Below are 17,708 nucleotides of genomic sequence, written 5' to 3' on the forward strand. Positions count from 1 at the left end.
GCGGCACAAAAGATGTCCTGAGAAACATCTGGCCTTTATAAACTTTATCATTACCATGCATACAGGTTTTATTAACGATCTGTAACAAAGAATCCGTTCACCATGCAACAAGTCCCACACTCACAGACACATTTATATAAAAAACACTTGTTATTAAGGATTTTGTGACCAGCATGTAAGTGTTTTATTCCTCTTACACCGCACTCGTTTCCTGATTACAGGATTTTCTTTTTAATTAGTGAAAAGTGTTACATGACTGTTCCTGTACTTAAGTAAATACATTTCTACTTGAGTAAAAGTACTAAAGTTCTCACTTTTAAACATAATTAGGAATAAAATCTAAAATATGAGAACTTTACATGAACTCTCACCAGAACTATAGGGTTATGGTGGTGCCCTTGAACCAGCTTCTCATTTAACACAGTTTATGTATTTACTTCAAGCTAGTAAAGAACAGCATCATTTTCGGAACTATAGTAAAGTACAGTGACATATGACACATTAAAATGTGGAAGAAGAAAGAAAGCGAAGTAAAAAATACTGTATTAATTTAAGAATATCTAATCATTTACAGCATAATAAAGTAGCAAAGTAAAACATGCTTGATTACTGTGTCAATTTGTCAGTGACAAGTTCCTGTTATCACTTGCTATAAACAGAGAGAAACTTTTCCCTCTCTCTTAAAGTTAATACAATTTACGACATTATCAAAAAACTATAAATCTGACATCGAGAATCTTCTTCAGAGACGCCTTCCTAAAATTAAAAAAGATATTGTACAGTTTTTCTTTTTATACAAAGCTTTTTTTTTGAAGATGTAAAAATAGTTTATTATTAGCGTTCGATTGTTTTTGAGAAATCGTAGAACATGCGAATGCGAAAATGCATAAATAATACAATAATAATGGAAATGTATTAGAAATATTATTATTGTAATTACAATATATTTAAATAGTTGTAGAAAATAATATTGAATTATTAAAGGAGAATTTAGGAATGCTGTGGTAAAAAACAAACAATAATAAAGCTTTAAAAAAAAAAAACAATATTTTAACATTTCCAAAAAAGAGGGTTTTATATATTTTTAATAAAGGAAAATATGTTTATTTTGAGTTGAGTTTGATTTAGAATTTCATTTGATTTTTATATGAATGAAGATGTTAATTGTAAGAAACGCAAAAACCGCACCCATAACCACCATCTCAACCCTAACCTTTTACAAAGGAGCAACCACATTGTTCCAATCCACTGTGCGAGTCACAAGCTGTGAGCTACTCAGTTTGCTTTTTTTCTTTTAAGATGAAGTAGCTGATTCAATATTTGGTTGTAAAAGCAAACAAAGGTAGTGCTAGCGTATGTGAGCTACTCGTGAAAAAGTCAACTAAGGATCTACAAATAGGTTGATAAGCTACAAAAATGAAAATGAGAATGTCTGTAGCTGAAATGTCAGCCTCCTGGTTCCTGCTTGGCTGTAGCCAGCATATCATTATCCTAGTGTAGTCTACAATTATGAACTTGTTTCTGTGCACACAGACATGCGTCTTGCAAAAGAAGACATATCCGATTATGAATTCCTGTCAATAAAAAATTTATTATTTATTAACTGATTAGCAGTATGGAAATACTTAAAAATAACGTGGTTTCAGCCTAAAAGAACTTCAGTAGCTGAATGAACTTTAAATAAAACATGAGCAAAAATCTGAGTTTGGCCGATTTATTTCAAAATAATTATTTAAAAACTAATCCTCAATATCAAGTCATGATCACAAATACTAGCTCAGTGATTAGCCTAGCATTGTTTTAATTGATAAAGCATGTGCTATGTGCATGTGCTATGTCCTACTAAATTCAGTCACACAGTATTAAATTAAAAGAGGACATTTAGAGTTTTCTCAAAGTTATTTGGCACATATGAGTCATACAAACCCCACGTGATTATTTAAAACAGATGAAATCAACAAAATCGTACCATTAAGGAACTCTGAGTCACTCCAGACCACAGTGCATGTGGAGCACTGGGTTTGATTAAGAGCTCCTGTGGCCAGTGTATGGAAAAGTACAAAGTCCGAGTGTTAAATCTGAGTGTTAATTCTACCTAAAGCTACTCTCCATTGAAGAATTCGCCGACTGAGATTCACATTCGGTTAATTTATAACATATTTACGACTGGACATAGATTAAATAATGGTTGGGTAATGAAAACATGAACGATATTTTCCTATATGGGAATAATTCATAGAGAGTCACTGCAGACAAAAACATTTTCTTGATCTTTAATATAAAATCACTTCACTGTAGTGTAGTTGTGAACTTGTAGCTTCAAGTTCTAATGGTTTTTGTGGCAAGTTTTTAATAAGGAAGTTAAATGAAGATAAAAAAGTGATAAAACAGTAACAGAGCGGGCATCATAAAAAAAGAAGAAAATCTTTCTCAAGGTTTCCTCTGAACAATAAAATTACATAACTAACATACCACTGATAATAGACTCCACCCAAATCCAGTTCGCCCATTACACCCTTTTATTAATGGATTTATAACATCCTTCCTTTATCCTTATTCTGTGTCAAGTTCAACGTTCTGAAACGATTATTTTCCATTTTCTCCAACTCTTTTTTAACAGTTATATTCAGGATGTCTAATAATGTTTGCCCAGCAATCACTGGAGCACTATATCAAATAGTCTGACGTGCTTCCCAGCGTAAAGAAGTTCGACCTTGTTGGAAAGCGACGGTGTTATGGCGGTATCCAGGATACACATACTCTGTGTTTAGAGACTTAAATAAACTACGTCTGAGCTCTGGAGCTCTCCGTATGAGCGCGTTTCTTATTTAAATCACCTCTGGGCAGGTCTTTAAATAACTACCTGACTTACAACCATGAATGATTGTCAGCTAGATGCTTGTGAAACTGCTTACTGTACTCTGTAGGCCAATAGGTGAGGGCTGCGATGTTGGAATGGTATGTTCCCAACATTATTACATAGCACATGAAACAAGGAGATCTAAATTTAGCATCATCACCTGCTCTGCACTTTCTTAAAAGCACTTTCCCCTACAAACCATCCGTGATAGTGCAGTGATATATATGTATATAAAACATCATTACTCAACATTAATATTATCAATATTATTATTATTATTTACCAAAGACACTGTAAAGAATTCTGGCCCTTTTGACCTAGTTAACCCCTACCCCAACCCTAAATATAACCCTAATACAGACATACAGACAGACAGACAGACAGACAGACAGACAGACAGACAGACAGACAGACAGACAGACAGACAGACAGACAGACAGATAGATAGATAGATAGATTACTTTATTCATCCCAGAGGGAAAGTCAAATACTGTGAATAATAGTAATGCTGCTGCATTTTAAATACAAAAAAGTAAACCCTGTTCAACCTAAATTAAATCATTGATTGATTGATTGATTGATTAATAAGCTATACAGAAGCTTTCATTACTTCCTTTAATTATGGATAAAAACTAGCAGGTAAGTTATCATTAATTTAACTAGATCAATGCTAGCTTCTCAGAAATGCTTAAAGCGGTACTAAATTTATTGTTACATACTTATTAGAATTTCTTTCAATTAATTTAGTATAGTACTAAGTATGATTAGAGAAAAACTGGTATGACAGCAAAATAGTTACACAAATAAACTGTTACCAGTATCCAGTCAAGTTTTCCAGTTGATTTGAAAATCCTAGAAATGTACTAATTTAATAGTTTTTTTACCATCCAGACTGAATTATTGAAACATTCTGCACAATGGGACACTCATCCTGTGTGCATGACAAAGAACTCAAGTTTGACGTTTTTTTACAAACAAAAGCATTCTTCTTACTAAGCTTTGTGCTGCTGACCATAAATAAATGATCGCAGGTTGGACAAGATATTCAGGTTTATTTCTGCAAATGGACTATGCAAATGTAGGTAAGCAGACACAAAGTGTGATGACTGAAGATTATTTACCAGGCAAACTAGCTGGAATGGACACACCCAAATACCCAGCCTCAGCTACCCAGAGTGACGCATATAACAAGAAGGCATAAATTTAGAAAAAAATGTTGAATACTGCAATGTTTGCAGTCATAATCGAAGAGAGATGTATACGCTTGTGTACACCGCAGCTCTTCTGTCATCCAACACCTGTGTTTAGGGAGTGGCTTTGTTGACCTCTTCGCCTGAAGATGTTAAACTGAAATGTGCAGGCAGCAATCTCTCCCTGAAAGCCTCTCAGTGAAACCTTTAAAAAAGGTCAACGTAACTATGCACTTGGTTGTAAACGGCTGCAACAAAAAAAAAAAAATACAAAAAAAACAAAAAAAACAGGTGGATCCTCTGTATGCCTTTGACGATTAACATTCCTGACATTCTTCCTGTCATGCATCCAAAATGGCACAAAAGTTTGAGTAAAACTGTACAGGTAGGATTTAAAATCATTAGCTTCATGAAGTTTTTTCTTCTCTACAGACATAAATTCAATAGCAACGTAGGCTTTGACTGGGAGCTGAATAGAGTGAGTAAGGATACGCCTCTAAAACGTCATCTGTTTGAACTTGGCAATTACAGGGTTAAGCGTTGCAGTACGCCATTCCCGGAAAAAGGGGGGAGAAAGAGAGGAGAGAGAGAGAGAGAGAGAGAGAGAGAGAGAGAGAGAGAGAGAGAAATAGAGAGAGAGATAGGGGTGGTCACTTGTGCGGAGAAGAAGTATACAAGACGAGAGCTTACACGCAACGTCAGAAGACGAAACTGCTTGCAGCTATTCTAATACATTTTCTACACCGAACTTCTCAAATCCAACTTTTTTTTCTTCTAAAATCGCAGTCTTACCTTCTTCCAGCTGCCTCTTCCTCTGCCTCCAATTCCATACGACTATCAAGGTGACTATATGACCCAAAACCACGAGGGTTGGGAACACGTTTCCAGGGGGGCTCACCGGCATTGGGCCTGGAACCGAATGTCTGCCGGTGAGCGCTTACACACAGCAGGACGAGGCTTGAGGTGAAAGGTGAGGGAGGCTAGAGGGAAAGGGGGGTGAGAAGAGAGGGGTGTGGTGCTCTCGCTGGACTTTAAACGCCGCAAGCACGATGCATCTATTCTGGATACACGAGCCGAGAGCGCCTGTGCTGCCCCCTCCTTTCTCTTTCTCTCTCTCTCGTCCTCTGGCAAAAGTGGCTGAACTTCTTCCCCTCCCTCTTTCCCTCCCTTGCTTTCTCCTTCTTCAAATCATCCACAAGCTCTCTTATTTCCTTATATCTGTTTAATGTTTCTTCACACTAATGCCTGTCTTAACTTTTCTGTCACTGTGCAAACTGATCTTACCGTTTCCATGCCACTGCAGACTCTCATAGGTCAATGTTAATAATAAATGAGTTCTTTCCCCTCCTGTCGCATTAACCACGTGCCCACAAGCAAATAAACACAAAGATCTGCTTGACTTTTCCTCTGATAAGAGACTGAACGAGCAAAAACAATACGCAAAGTTTAACTTCTGAGTATTTGCCCTTCGAAGCAGGCGAGAAGTTGCTTCACACTGCCGATCCCTCACACACACTTACAGTATTCGTATCATTTTTTCTCAGCTTCAGTCCTTCTACATTCTCATTCATTATATAACGAGTGTATTGGTTTCCCAGAGTTAATTCTTTCCTTATGCCTAAAACCTTAAAACATGCTCTGACTTCCCAGAAACTCAAAAGACTGGGGGCATTCAGTCTGTCCAAGGGATAGAGTTTACAGACACTATTCATAGATCTCATATTACAGTTCTGAGGAATAAAAAATAACCAGAGCTAAGTGTAATAATAGTTTTTAAAAAAGCCCTTAATATGAACAATGTGTAGTGAATTGTACAGCTACTTTGTCAGGTCGCTCTTTATTTACTGAGCAGGCAGAAAGTCCTTGACATTTTCATCACTCACTTGGCACCATGTCACAAACTCGTTTGTGTACACACACAAATACACCTCTGCAATACAAACATCATAAAAAAAAAGTACTGCATTCCAAGCTTTAGATAGTAGGCAGTGTTTCTAGCATATGTTTCTAGCATTTTTGACACACACATAACATTCTGTTTTGCATCAACATTTGGTATGATCCTGAAAGTGACACCACTGCAGACAGCAGAATGAAACACAATCCCAAAGCAACTCAGCCAGCCACAAGTGTAGCTTTGGGAAGGAAAGTCTGCGGTGTCACTGTCACACAGAGCCGAATAAAGATGCCATAATTAGATGACAAATTACACCTTATTTATATTTGGCATGGAAGAGAATTTAGAACGGTTTAAATGCAGAAAGGAATACACATCAGGTATGAAGATATGCAACCAACCTGACATGCTGACATAAAAAAACGCATACATGAGCTTACATACATACATTTCACACTCGCACGTCCACAGACACACCCAGTGTCCTACCAGGTATTATCTTCATTTGAAGGTTACTGAAGTTTAATGCGGGACTGCAGGAACAGAGCGTGAGAATCAGAAAAAAGGTAGAAAGAGAGAGCCGAACAAAAGATACACAGTGGACAGTAAATAGAAAGACCGCACAGTGAAAGTGACCTTATATGATCTGGACTGCACTGGCAGTATGACAAGGTGCAATTAAGCCTGAGTTGTTGCCCATTCTTGAGCCGTACTTGAGGTCTGATTTGGAAGTCGGTGATTGACGTAACAAAAGTGGAGTTCTCTAGAGGCATTTTTTTATCAGCTCACTCTCTGCAGAAAGGTGGGGTCAGTTTCATCTTCCACAGTTTGGAACAGATAAACTGTAATGGTAGTGTAAGGGAGAAAAAATGACCCAGAGACAAAACAGAATAACAAAATTCATAGCTCAATTAATTATATAGAATTGTGTCTTTTATATCACACTTCCAAATTCTATCATAAGTGTTGCAAAAAAGCCATGCAAAAAGTCACATGACATAAAAAGAAAAGCCCTGTGTCATCCCAATTTACACTAAATTCCTAACCTCATTATATACACGACAAAATATTTTCCCTTACCAAGTTGGTCAAGGCCTTATATAAACCATAACGCTGATACAGTGAAGATGCCCCCAAAACCATTTCAATGCCAGCATCTAAGCCTACACCCACCGAATGGTCTGCAAAAGCTTCATTGCCCACCTACCAGTTAGACGTGGACGGCAACAGCAACAGCAGAGGTTCATAGCTGTACTGTAATTGTCAGCCTCGTGATCTCTTACAGACGAAACACAGAAACTCACTGAAAGCTATTTAGCGCATCTGACCTCAATGTGTGATGATCGGACCAGAGGGGCGTACAGTAGCAAAAGAAAAAAAAATTCGAACAAAAAAAAAAAAGAAAATGCTGGAAGGAAATTGGGAGGGAGCAGGGAAAACGGGGGCTAACATTTCATTCATCCACATGGCTCCATATGGCTTTCCACTGTGGAAAAGCACTTCCCTTGTGGTTGTAGTTGACTGTGACAGCATGATTCAGGGTAGATTCCAGCATACACTAAACAGTAAAACATTAGTTAATGAATTCAGATTCCTTCAAGATTTACAAGAAAATGTGAGAGAAATGGTCTATGGACTATATAATTCATCTGACAAAGATATGATTGTGTGTGTGTGTGTGTGTGTGCAGCCTTTAAAGCAGTAGTGGGCAGTGCTAAGCATGCCAGAAGCTCCATTATATGGTCCATTGAGGGTGATAAACTGGGAGCTGAATCTCCCAACTCAACTCTTTCCACCCCAACCCATTTCTCTCCATCAGTCTTTGCATTGAGACATATGGTCTAAGGCCAATGGATACTTCAGCAAAACCCCCACCCTTCATCTGGTCCCTCACAGTCCCCTCAGCTCTCAAAGTCTGTGGGGATGTGAGAAATATTTTAAGACTTATATTACTGTTTGGTTCAGGCCTGGGAATTCTACACCAGGCCAAACTTTTCCCAAGCATATTGTCTAAAGTCAAAATCATATGCGAATGCCACAGTCATTAGTCAAAGCACTTTTGGACAGCTTCTCATAAACAAAACAAACAAACAAAAACCCCCAGAATGCACTATTTATTTCAGGCCAGACATTTTTATACTAGACTCATGTATGAAGGGATACTATTTAAAGTCAGTGAGTATTTTATTCAAATCAAATTGACATTGTACTTTTAAAAAATTGTCCTTTGCAATACTATATTGAACAAGATGTTAAAATCCTGTTAATCCAAAGGCATAACAGCAGGCTAAATATGCACTACTGGAGATTTTTCATGAATTATGAACCCCCCCAACATCTGAGTCCAATTCTCTTATGCAGCATGAATATATATGTCAAATAGTGCCTACCTTGGCCCTGTTGAATCAAATCTTCCATGAAGAATCTACCATCATCAAACTCCATCACAACTAGCCTAATGTTTAAACCACAAAAAGAACCCCCCCTCAAACACACTGAAAAAGGTACTGAGAGCTTGTCGTGTCTCGCCTTTCTGACTGTAGCCTTTATTTCCTGCAGGCAGCACTGCTATAGTTAGGAATAGTCATTATTTGCAAAATCAAGGGTGGTAACGTCTAAATGGGATCTTCTGGACTACTAGAGTGAGTCAAATTTTGCCAGTTCGAGTGAGAGAGAGAGAGAGAGAGAGAGAGAGAGAGAGAGAGAGAGAGAAAAGAAACAAGGAAAGGAAAAACTAAATGGAATCTAATTGGACTCAGATCTCCTGCTTTTACTTCGTCATTTATCGGCCTGGGAACGGAAACTTCTGGCGTGGCACATAACGGGCTTTTTCAGGCAGTCTACCCACATCACTGACTCATTATGGCCACACGATGAATCAAGCTCTAGGCTGTCAAAATCATAACCTTCCACGTTTTTTTTTTCCTTTCTGTTTTATACTTTGCAGACAGATTTTTTTCCGATTTGAATAAAATGTATTACCAGCAGGTGGCAACATAAGAACGTATAGATCATACAACCACACGGAAAGCTTTCTGCTCATAAGATATTATCTGTATTAACAATCGCTAGTGATAAAATTAGCTTTACCACTGTGGCCATTCGGTTTCTTGTGCTTATAAGTGCATCCTTCAGTGCCTATGTTTCCAAGGTTAAGAAAAGCAAATAAAGGAGCACTCAATTAAATGGTATCAATTTAAACACAGTACAACAAGCCAGCATTTGAATTTCAAGCTTATAACATATCTGACTACTAAACTCTGAACATGTAAAGAAAAATGGAGTTTATACTTATTTTCCTTCTCTCTCTAGTGAAGCAGGCTATGTAGCTTTTTTTTTTAAATGATTTCTGGATGTAACTCCATTTGCATTCATGACTGACTGAATGATAAATTAAGAGCGACCACACCAGCTGCAAGAACAACAGCAGCTCGCTATATAAATATTTGCAGCATATGTATGCACGAATAAACCAGCTGGTCCAGAAAGCTAGAAAGGCAAGCCAATATTTGGCTATAACATCTTAGCCTAGTAAAAGAGTACATAGAAGTACATACAAGAGTATACATAGAGTACATAGAAGATAGCTATTTCTATATTAAGTGTTCCTTTGGAAGGATTCTAGTGGATTAGACTGGTGATAGTCTAGTTGGTAACTCTTGCACAGAAGTTTTATCAGTCATATAAAGGAAATGAGGGAAAGGCCAGTTTCAATCAGGTTTTATTGCCTTTCCTGCCACAATAACAGTTTAGTAATGGTTTCATGGGACAGTCAGTTCTGATTGAAACTGATTATATTAGAAATATTTTGTCCAGAAAAATATTTTGGATTGTCTTTCTGGGTATGCTTCAAAGCTTCATTGTATAACCTTCCTCACAGAGTTTCTATTTGAAAAAAAAAAAACCTCTGTCCAGCAGGGAGTGAGATTTGGCAATTCCTTACAGGTGTTCACTTAAGAGGTTCTAAGAGGATCTATACTTATATTAAACTTACATTGTAACCGTAAGTTATATGTCAATCAAATGTAGATTTATGCCCAAAACACATGTTTGAGGGATTTGTGTAAAGTATAATATAATGATTCCTCTGTGAAATCCTAACAGACTGGGGACACCTTATTAAATATAACAGGTATAACAGGGAGGGGTGATTTTGTTTCTTTTTAAGAATTAACATGAAATAGAGACCCTCCAGCAAACTTCATGGTAAAGGTTATACAATTTATTTCTTATATCATTGATAGGACAGAGGAGGTGGGCTTTATGGAAGCTTAGTGTTGTTCGGTTCAACTTATTCTCCCTGGACCTTGTTTGTGGTGTAGGGTATTTTGCCATGGTGACCTAACTCAGCATATATGCTAGATAAGTCTTACGAGTTTTACCCAAAGTTGATTATCTTATATACCTTTTTTTTGTTGAGGAAACGAGAAGGAAATGAAAGACAAAGCTATCTGCATGTCTGAAAGTGGCATAACCATTCCCATTATCAGGATCCAGGAGGAGAACAACAACAATGCAGCTGATATTATTTCTACCAAAGCACCAATAGAAAAACTGATTTAAATTCAAACTTTCAGTACAGTCATCTTCTTGTCATTGTTTTTATTTCCCATTTATCCCCTTATGTTTACTCTTTTGGCAAATGAAATTCAGTTTAACAATGGATTAAAGGAAAAAGCTTCCACCATGTGCACAATTTCCTGTGGTATGCATGCTCTCTTGGGTGCTGCATGAATGCAAATGTACTCGTTATGCATTTTAGGGCATAAAGCAAGGAAGCAAACAAGAAGGAGGGGAAAAGCGAGGTGTGGTGAAAAAGCAAAAGAATAAGGTGTGAAGGTCAAAGAGCCTTATGCAACAACAACTTGACCAACTCAAGAAGTCATACTATCAGAGGTGGGAAGTAATGAAGTACAAATACTTCTTTACTGTACTTGAGTAGATTTTTCTCGTATCAGTACTTTACTTCACTATTTATTTTCCGGACAACATATTACTTTCACTTATTACAATTTTTCACAAATATCTGTCATTTCTACTTTTTACATTTTCAGAACAGGTTCATTACTTTAGTTTTAATCTGTTTGGTGACATGATCAATATTTATTATTTTTATTGTGCACCGTTTTCAGTCCATCAACTTATTTCTTGTCATTGCGTGGCTTTTTCAACCTTCCACTGGTGTATAATTTATTGGCTATCACACATCACAGACATAGGCTAAACTATAAAGCTATGAAGCCTACAAACAATGAGCAAGGCAGAAGGCAACAAGACGTATGGCTGACATGGATGAGACAGAGGGAGTCAGCGATGTAAAAATGACTGAGAACAGAGTCATTCCTGATTACCTGATCATCATCATCTTTTCTCTGCTTGTGTTCTATATGGTGGTTGTTTAGCCAAAATACATTCATTAGATAACAACATTTGAAATTCTTTTGTATTTATATATTATTATGAAGTGAAGTCCAGTAACCAGCATGACACTAAAACAGGTAGTACTAATGACTACCTTTTACTTAAGTACATGTAAGAGTTCATACTTCTTTACTTTAACTTGAGTTAAACTGTGTAGTCAGTACTTCAACTTTTACCAGAGTTTTTATAATATGTATCTGTACTTCTGCTTAAGTGAAGGATGTGTGTACTTTTGTCATCTCTGCATGCTACTAAGAGAAGGTGCCATGCAAATGTTAGAAATTTAAACATAAAGTTTAAAGTAACAATTTAAAAAACTTATATTTGTTTTTTTTTTATGTACACGAAAAAACAAAACTTTTTAATTAACTACCCATAGCAGTACCTCCTGGAAGAGAGACACATGTAAATACCCTTGAAACATCAGAGCCCATGCACTACTGGCATCTGGTCTATTCTAAGCACCATAACACTTGAAAGGAATCCTCATGAACTACCAAGTCCACAAGTGGCATAACCAACTACAGAAAGGAAGACATGCCTTTAGCAAAGAGACACGGTGCAAGATTAGAAAAAAGCCTCATATTCTATTATTAAAATCTCTGCAACAGACAGTAAACATGTTACTTCATAATACAGTCCTATCTGCAGCATGAGCGCTTTCCAAACTTCAGTAGTGCATCCTGTTCTGTAATTCATTAATGGATATAGCGACTACATATGGAATATACATAGAGAATATATTCATCATGATTACAACATTTTCTGTGGTAGCTGAGTTTAGACAATGGACTTAAAATAAAATCAAATAAATGCCACAGAGAATAGTGTGTTTTTTAATCATTTGTATAATTTTATATTACAGTGAATAAACATGACAAAAATAGTTTGTAGGTGTAGTGTTTATGACCAAATTGCCCACAACAGCCTCTCCTCTCTGACACATGATATTTGTCAGTATCTGAATTCACTCATTTTCATTCCCTTCTTACAGTATAGTGAACCCAGCTGCCATGCACTATATAGGGATTAGTGTATAGGCAAAAAAGGAAGGCACAGAATAGATTTTAAATGTGATTCTTTAAAGCTGTAAACTAGTATTATGGAACGTATCATGGGAGGTTGTAGTCTAAAATTTGGGAGTTACAGGCATGGGCGTGGCTCAACGGTCCTTATTTTGTCATGAATGTAAGCCTTTGAATTTTTTTATGCTTGCAATGTACAAATAACATGGCACAAAGCCAAATCTGATTATATCGTGTAGACTGCTCTGAAAATTTGCATCTCAAAGAAAAAAGAGGGTGTGTGTGTGCGTGCGTGCGTGCGTGTGTGTGTGTGTGTGTGTGTGTGTGTGCCTGCAGTTCATTAATCAGTATAGTTAAATATAACTGAAAAACTTAAATAAAACAGGTGATTCAGCTTTAGCAAAATCTGTTACAGATCTACATACTGTATGACAGCAATGAAACAATTTCAGAAATCCAAACAACTGAAGGACAAGTCAACCGAACAACATCCCATTAAACAGAACAGAACGTTTCCAGGAAACAGAAGCAGACCAGAGAATAACCACATGCTTTGAAATTAGACACTGTGTACTATCGGTAAAGCTGGTGCTTAAAAACATAATGAACGAATGGGCAAAGCTTCTTTGGTGTCAGTTAAATAATTTTGCACCACAAATTTTACTTTCTGCTGTTGAGGCTTCTGCATGTGAACCGTGAAGACTTTCCAAAAACAGTTTAGTTCAGTTCAGTTCTTTAATCACATAAATGTAGCCTATTTGTCCACAAACTCTCCCTTTCTGTCTACATTTTTATACAGATTGGTACACTAGATAAAAGAATATTAGGTAAGATAGATTTCAAAAGACAACCGTACATTCAGATCTTTGACAAAACTTAACGTTTTCGACAGACCCCTTGACTGTGGATTTTTTTTTTTTTTGTTTCAGTCACAAACTTAGTCTCTATAGCTAGACAGTCATGCATCCGTGTGATATGTGAATTTAAGTTTCCACAATAATACCAGTACAAAACAATTAAAAGTCAAAGAGGGCCAAAGGGATCATTTCAGAAAGCAGTGACACCAACAGACTTTTAGAAGAAAATAAAACACTCCATCATGTGCAAAAAAACAACAAAGAGTCTATTGAAAAAAGTAATGGCCAGAGATAACACCAAGTGCATGTGACTCATGCGCTTGAGTGGTGTTCTATTTGTTGATGGCAATTAAAACAAAATGCAAAAAAGGGATAATGAAACACTTCAGATGTGTACTGCAAATCTGTGACATATAACATGTATATTAACGGTGTAATAACTATTTAAATCATGAGTAAAATTTGCATTAGGCAAATGTACACTCACTTGTGAATGTACACTATATAAGTCTATGGACACCTGACCAAAAGATTGGTATTTTATTTATTACCCAAAAGAACTAGGGAACATCACAAAACATTAGGCAACTTTATTCCTGATTTTTCAAATATTAGCTGTTATGAAAATTGCACAAAATTGTTGAAAAATGTACACTAGCTTTTCCGGTTTCCCTGTTTGGATGACAAATACAGACCACTGCTACATACTGGCAGGGGAGAGAGTTGTTTTCTCACGCAAGCACAGAATGTACACGCACGGTTTGGCGTTTCAGATGCGCCTGCCTAATAATCCGCCCAATTAGCAGTACAATCAGCCGATAGCGAATAATTACAAAATGGCAAAAATCAGTCCGACATCTAGTTAAAAGGCCTCGGGTGCAGTTTTAATTCATCCCAAAGGTGTTCAGAAAGTGGTGAGGTCAGAGCTCTATAGCAATTTACTCAATATCTTTCATTTAACCTATGTTAAGCATATCTTCATGGAGCTGGTTTTGTGCACAGTTGTTATGCTGGAACAGGTTTGAGTCTCCTAGGTCAAGTAAAAGAAAAATCCAAAAACATCTAATACAGTTGTGTGCCTCCAACACTGTGGGAACAGTTTGTGGAAAAACCACATACAGCTGAAAAAGTCAGATACTTTTGTCTATATAGTATAGTACAGTATGCATGCTAATGCCAAATTGTTGCATAAATTATATCACTAATCCATATTCATCAATAGGAGTTATTAACATTGAGAGATTGCAAGCTTTTCTCCAAGCACCATAATATTCATGAAAGCAGAGACAGAAAAGAGACAAAGAGAAATGCTCTTGTGTGAATAGAAACGAAATGGAAACACTTTAATGTTGATGATGGAAGGCAAACAACTACACCTCTGTTTCTAAGCATTACTTGCATATAAAATCTGAATGTGTACTGTTCTAATAGCCAGAGTGGAAAAAGCTTTAACAGAAAACTGGCAAATATAAATGGAAGTATGAGTGTACCTACACACATTCATAAATATTGCTTTTGGAACAAATAAATGCTTGGTCAGCTTGTCTTTTAAAATTTTGGCACACTTTTGTACCCTCAGAGTGCTCAAAACTAACCATAACATTAGAATTATTATATTACTTTGACAAATAACTGTGGAAATTCGAGGCAAGGCAAAGTAGCCTATATTTAATGGACACATGACTTTAATTTAGTAGTTTGTAATCAAATTGTGCAAATGACTATTTTTTGCACACAATAAAAAAAAATGAATGCAAAATAATAGAATATGATGGATCAAGTGCTATCACCTTGATCTGAAAATCAACATTAACTATATAGCTGTTTTATGTTTAATTCAATTTTTAAGATTGTATCATTGACATACAATTGTCATATATCTATACATTTCTCTTTCATGTTACATCCAATTACATTTAACAGCAAAGAAAAATCTGTCCAGAAAAACAACTTAGGTTATATTATGGCTGACTCTGAATGTGCATGACTTTCTCTAGGTAAATATTGGGCACATCTGACCTTGCTTTGTTGATAAAATCTGAAAATATATTCATTAGTCTGTAGATGCAAGTTTCTACATTGTGACATTTCACCCATAACATTTCTGGGTTAAGGAGCCTTTAGGTATCCAACTGCATTCCAAAGGTGCCGTTAAATCCCTTCAGCTCTGCAGTGACAGGTTTAAGACATGTAGATTTTACAGTACACTTGAGACTTGCATCCCCCCCAGGTATTTCCCCCCCAAAAAAAAACCAAAGACAAGACAGTCTTGACAGTTTTTGACCTTTGGTGATGAAGTATTACAAAATGATTAAACAACAAAGAGTGAGATTTTACTAGTTGAAAGTACAGATAAGCTTTGCCTCTGTCCTCAGAATCGTATGAGTTACATCCCTGGATGTATTTCGGATTTTTGGGTCTCTCTCTCTCTCTCTCTCTCTCTCTCTCTCTCTTTTATATGTTTAGGATATCCCAGAGGACAATCCGACATGATGCAGGGTTGGTAGATTGGGAATGATATCATCTCATTTGAAGAGTATGAAAATAATACTGCAGATGATGCGCAAGCCCAGCAAGTCAGTCTCAGTTTCTGGCCAACACCCTTCTGTATATTCTAACATCATGCTTTGCTGATTCTTTGCTTTGTGCCATTCTTTAAATTCTGAATTAATTTGACATTCATTATGATGTAATGCTTGCCTGTAAATTTCAACTGTCCGTGGCATGCTGTAAATTTTAGGTTACCTACATTCAACATTCAACAGTATGCCTTGTGATACACTCTACATCACAGAAAATGAGGTCACATATATTTTAAGGGCTACTGCAGTTCACCTCACAGGAAGCAATGGGCTCTGTAAGAGACCCTTAAAAATGCCCCTTTAAAATGTTTGGTACATACTAGGGTTATAAACCCTATACCCAACCTCAAGCATTCCTCTGTTGCATTCATGGAGCATTTATGTGCAGTTATGATCTTCTGCAGACCATTTACCGCATGTCCGATTCTGGTATGTCAGAAAAGGATCAAGGCAAATCAGACACACTCAAGAGACTCTCACACATCTACACACAGATACAGTGGGCCTCTTTTTCTTATAAACAAAGCCTCAATTGTCTAAGAGACTGTAGGATTGTTACAGAATATATTGGTTGTAACAGACCATATGAGCTGTTTTGAATTTCTTTTCTTATTTTTCTTCTTTCTCTTCTTCTAAGTAGTGGCAGTTGTAGAGTAGTAATAGTTCTCTAGGCTACACGCTTCTTTAAATTCTCTTAAATATGCAGAAACAGAATTACATAGATTATAGTAACATTTTTTATAATTAAAAAAATAATAATAATTTCATACAACAATTATATTTTGAGTACCATAGGCTGATAAGTGCTTTGGCAGCATCTCATAATTTAGCAGTCTGGACAGGCCAAAATCTAATTATAGAGATCAGTGTTTCTGTGTTTAAACAGAAGCTTAAACAGTCACAATCACAATTTTCATCTGAGCTTAAGAAATAATCAGTCAAAAGTGGTAAGTAACTAAATTAAACTGCTGTAATAATATAAATGTAATAATCTCGTAAACACAAATGCTAGGGAACGAAAACAGCTCCATGGCAACATGAGACAACGGAAATGCGCAGGATGCGGGAAACACATTTAGTGAGCAATAAGGTGAAGGATGACTCACAGATGCTACACTTTTAAATGCAGGCCAAGACACAAATACACACAGAGTGACTCAGCTCTTTAGCTAGCAGGTGGGTGTGGACACTCATAACCCTGCTTGGCCATGATGCTGGATCCAGCAAGGAGAAAGTAATCAGAGACTATGCAGCAATAGAAACATTACACTGTTAATTGCAATAAGTAAAAAAGTAAACTGAAGCAAAAAACTGCACAGTTCTATTAGACAGATTTGATATAATTCAATTATAAAATACAATAATTATAATTTAATAACCCTTCACTGGTTCATTTGGGTAATATACTGTAGGCAGTTTAACTAGGCAATGAAGTTCAGATTTAATTTTTCTACATAATGTTGGATGGCACGTTAAAAAATGCAGATTTCTTCTTTTTTTTTATTAGAGTTCGGTCACAGGACCAGCATAGTATTACAACTAACAAAATTCTAAATAAGCCTTGAACATGAATTGCATCTCAGATTACATTTCTTTTGCTCTTGGTCTATTGCTGCTATGCAATTCATGACTTCTACATGAATCATATGTATTCATGTAGCATTTGATCTACATCATCACTGCCTTTTTTGTTTGGCAGAGCCAAACTGCATTTCATTAAACGTGCCACATGACTTTCTTTGCACTAGTTTCATATTCACTGTTCACCTCACACTTTGCCACATTTGTTATTTGTGGTCACTGTGGTTATGTATTTGCTTGTACTGCACTGTAAATAAAAATATCTGCATTTGCATCTGCATTTGTATTTATTACA

At 36.5% G+C, this 17,708-nt stretch overlaps 1 protein-coding gene across 7 annotated transcripts in view; it reads right to left on the minus strand.

The window, feature by feature from the left end:
• The window catches only part of pleca (plectin a), a 58,056-nt gene extending 49,649 nt beyond the window's left edge, over positions 1-8,407 (minus strand). For 2 of the 7 annotated variants that reach the window (XM_046834996.1, XM_046834995.1), the window contains exon 1: positions 8,338-8,407. In XM_046834996.1, coding sequence (XP_046690952.1) covers positions 8,338-8,392 — 55 coding nt within the window. In that variant the 5' untranslated portion in view covers positions 8,393-8,407. Of the gene's footprint in view, positions 1-4,842; positions 5,199-7,154; positions 7,483-8,337 lie in introns of those variants that run through there. The other 5 variants (XM_046834998.1, XM_046834997.1, XM_046834991.1 and 2 more) reach the window with 3 other exon arrangements.
• Positions 8,408-17,708: the final 9,301 nt, after the last annotated feature.

Source organism: Silurus meridionalis, chromosome 22, assembly GCF_014805685.1.
Source record: "Silurus meridionalis isolate SWU-2019-XX chromosome 22, ASM1480568v1, whole genome shotgun sequence".
Lineage (NCBI taxonomy): Eukaryota > Metazoa > Chordata > Actinopteri > Siluriformes > Siluridae > Silurus > Silurus meridionalis.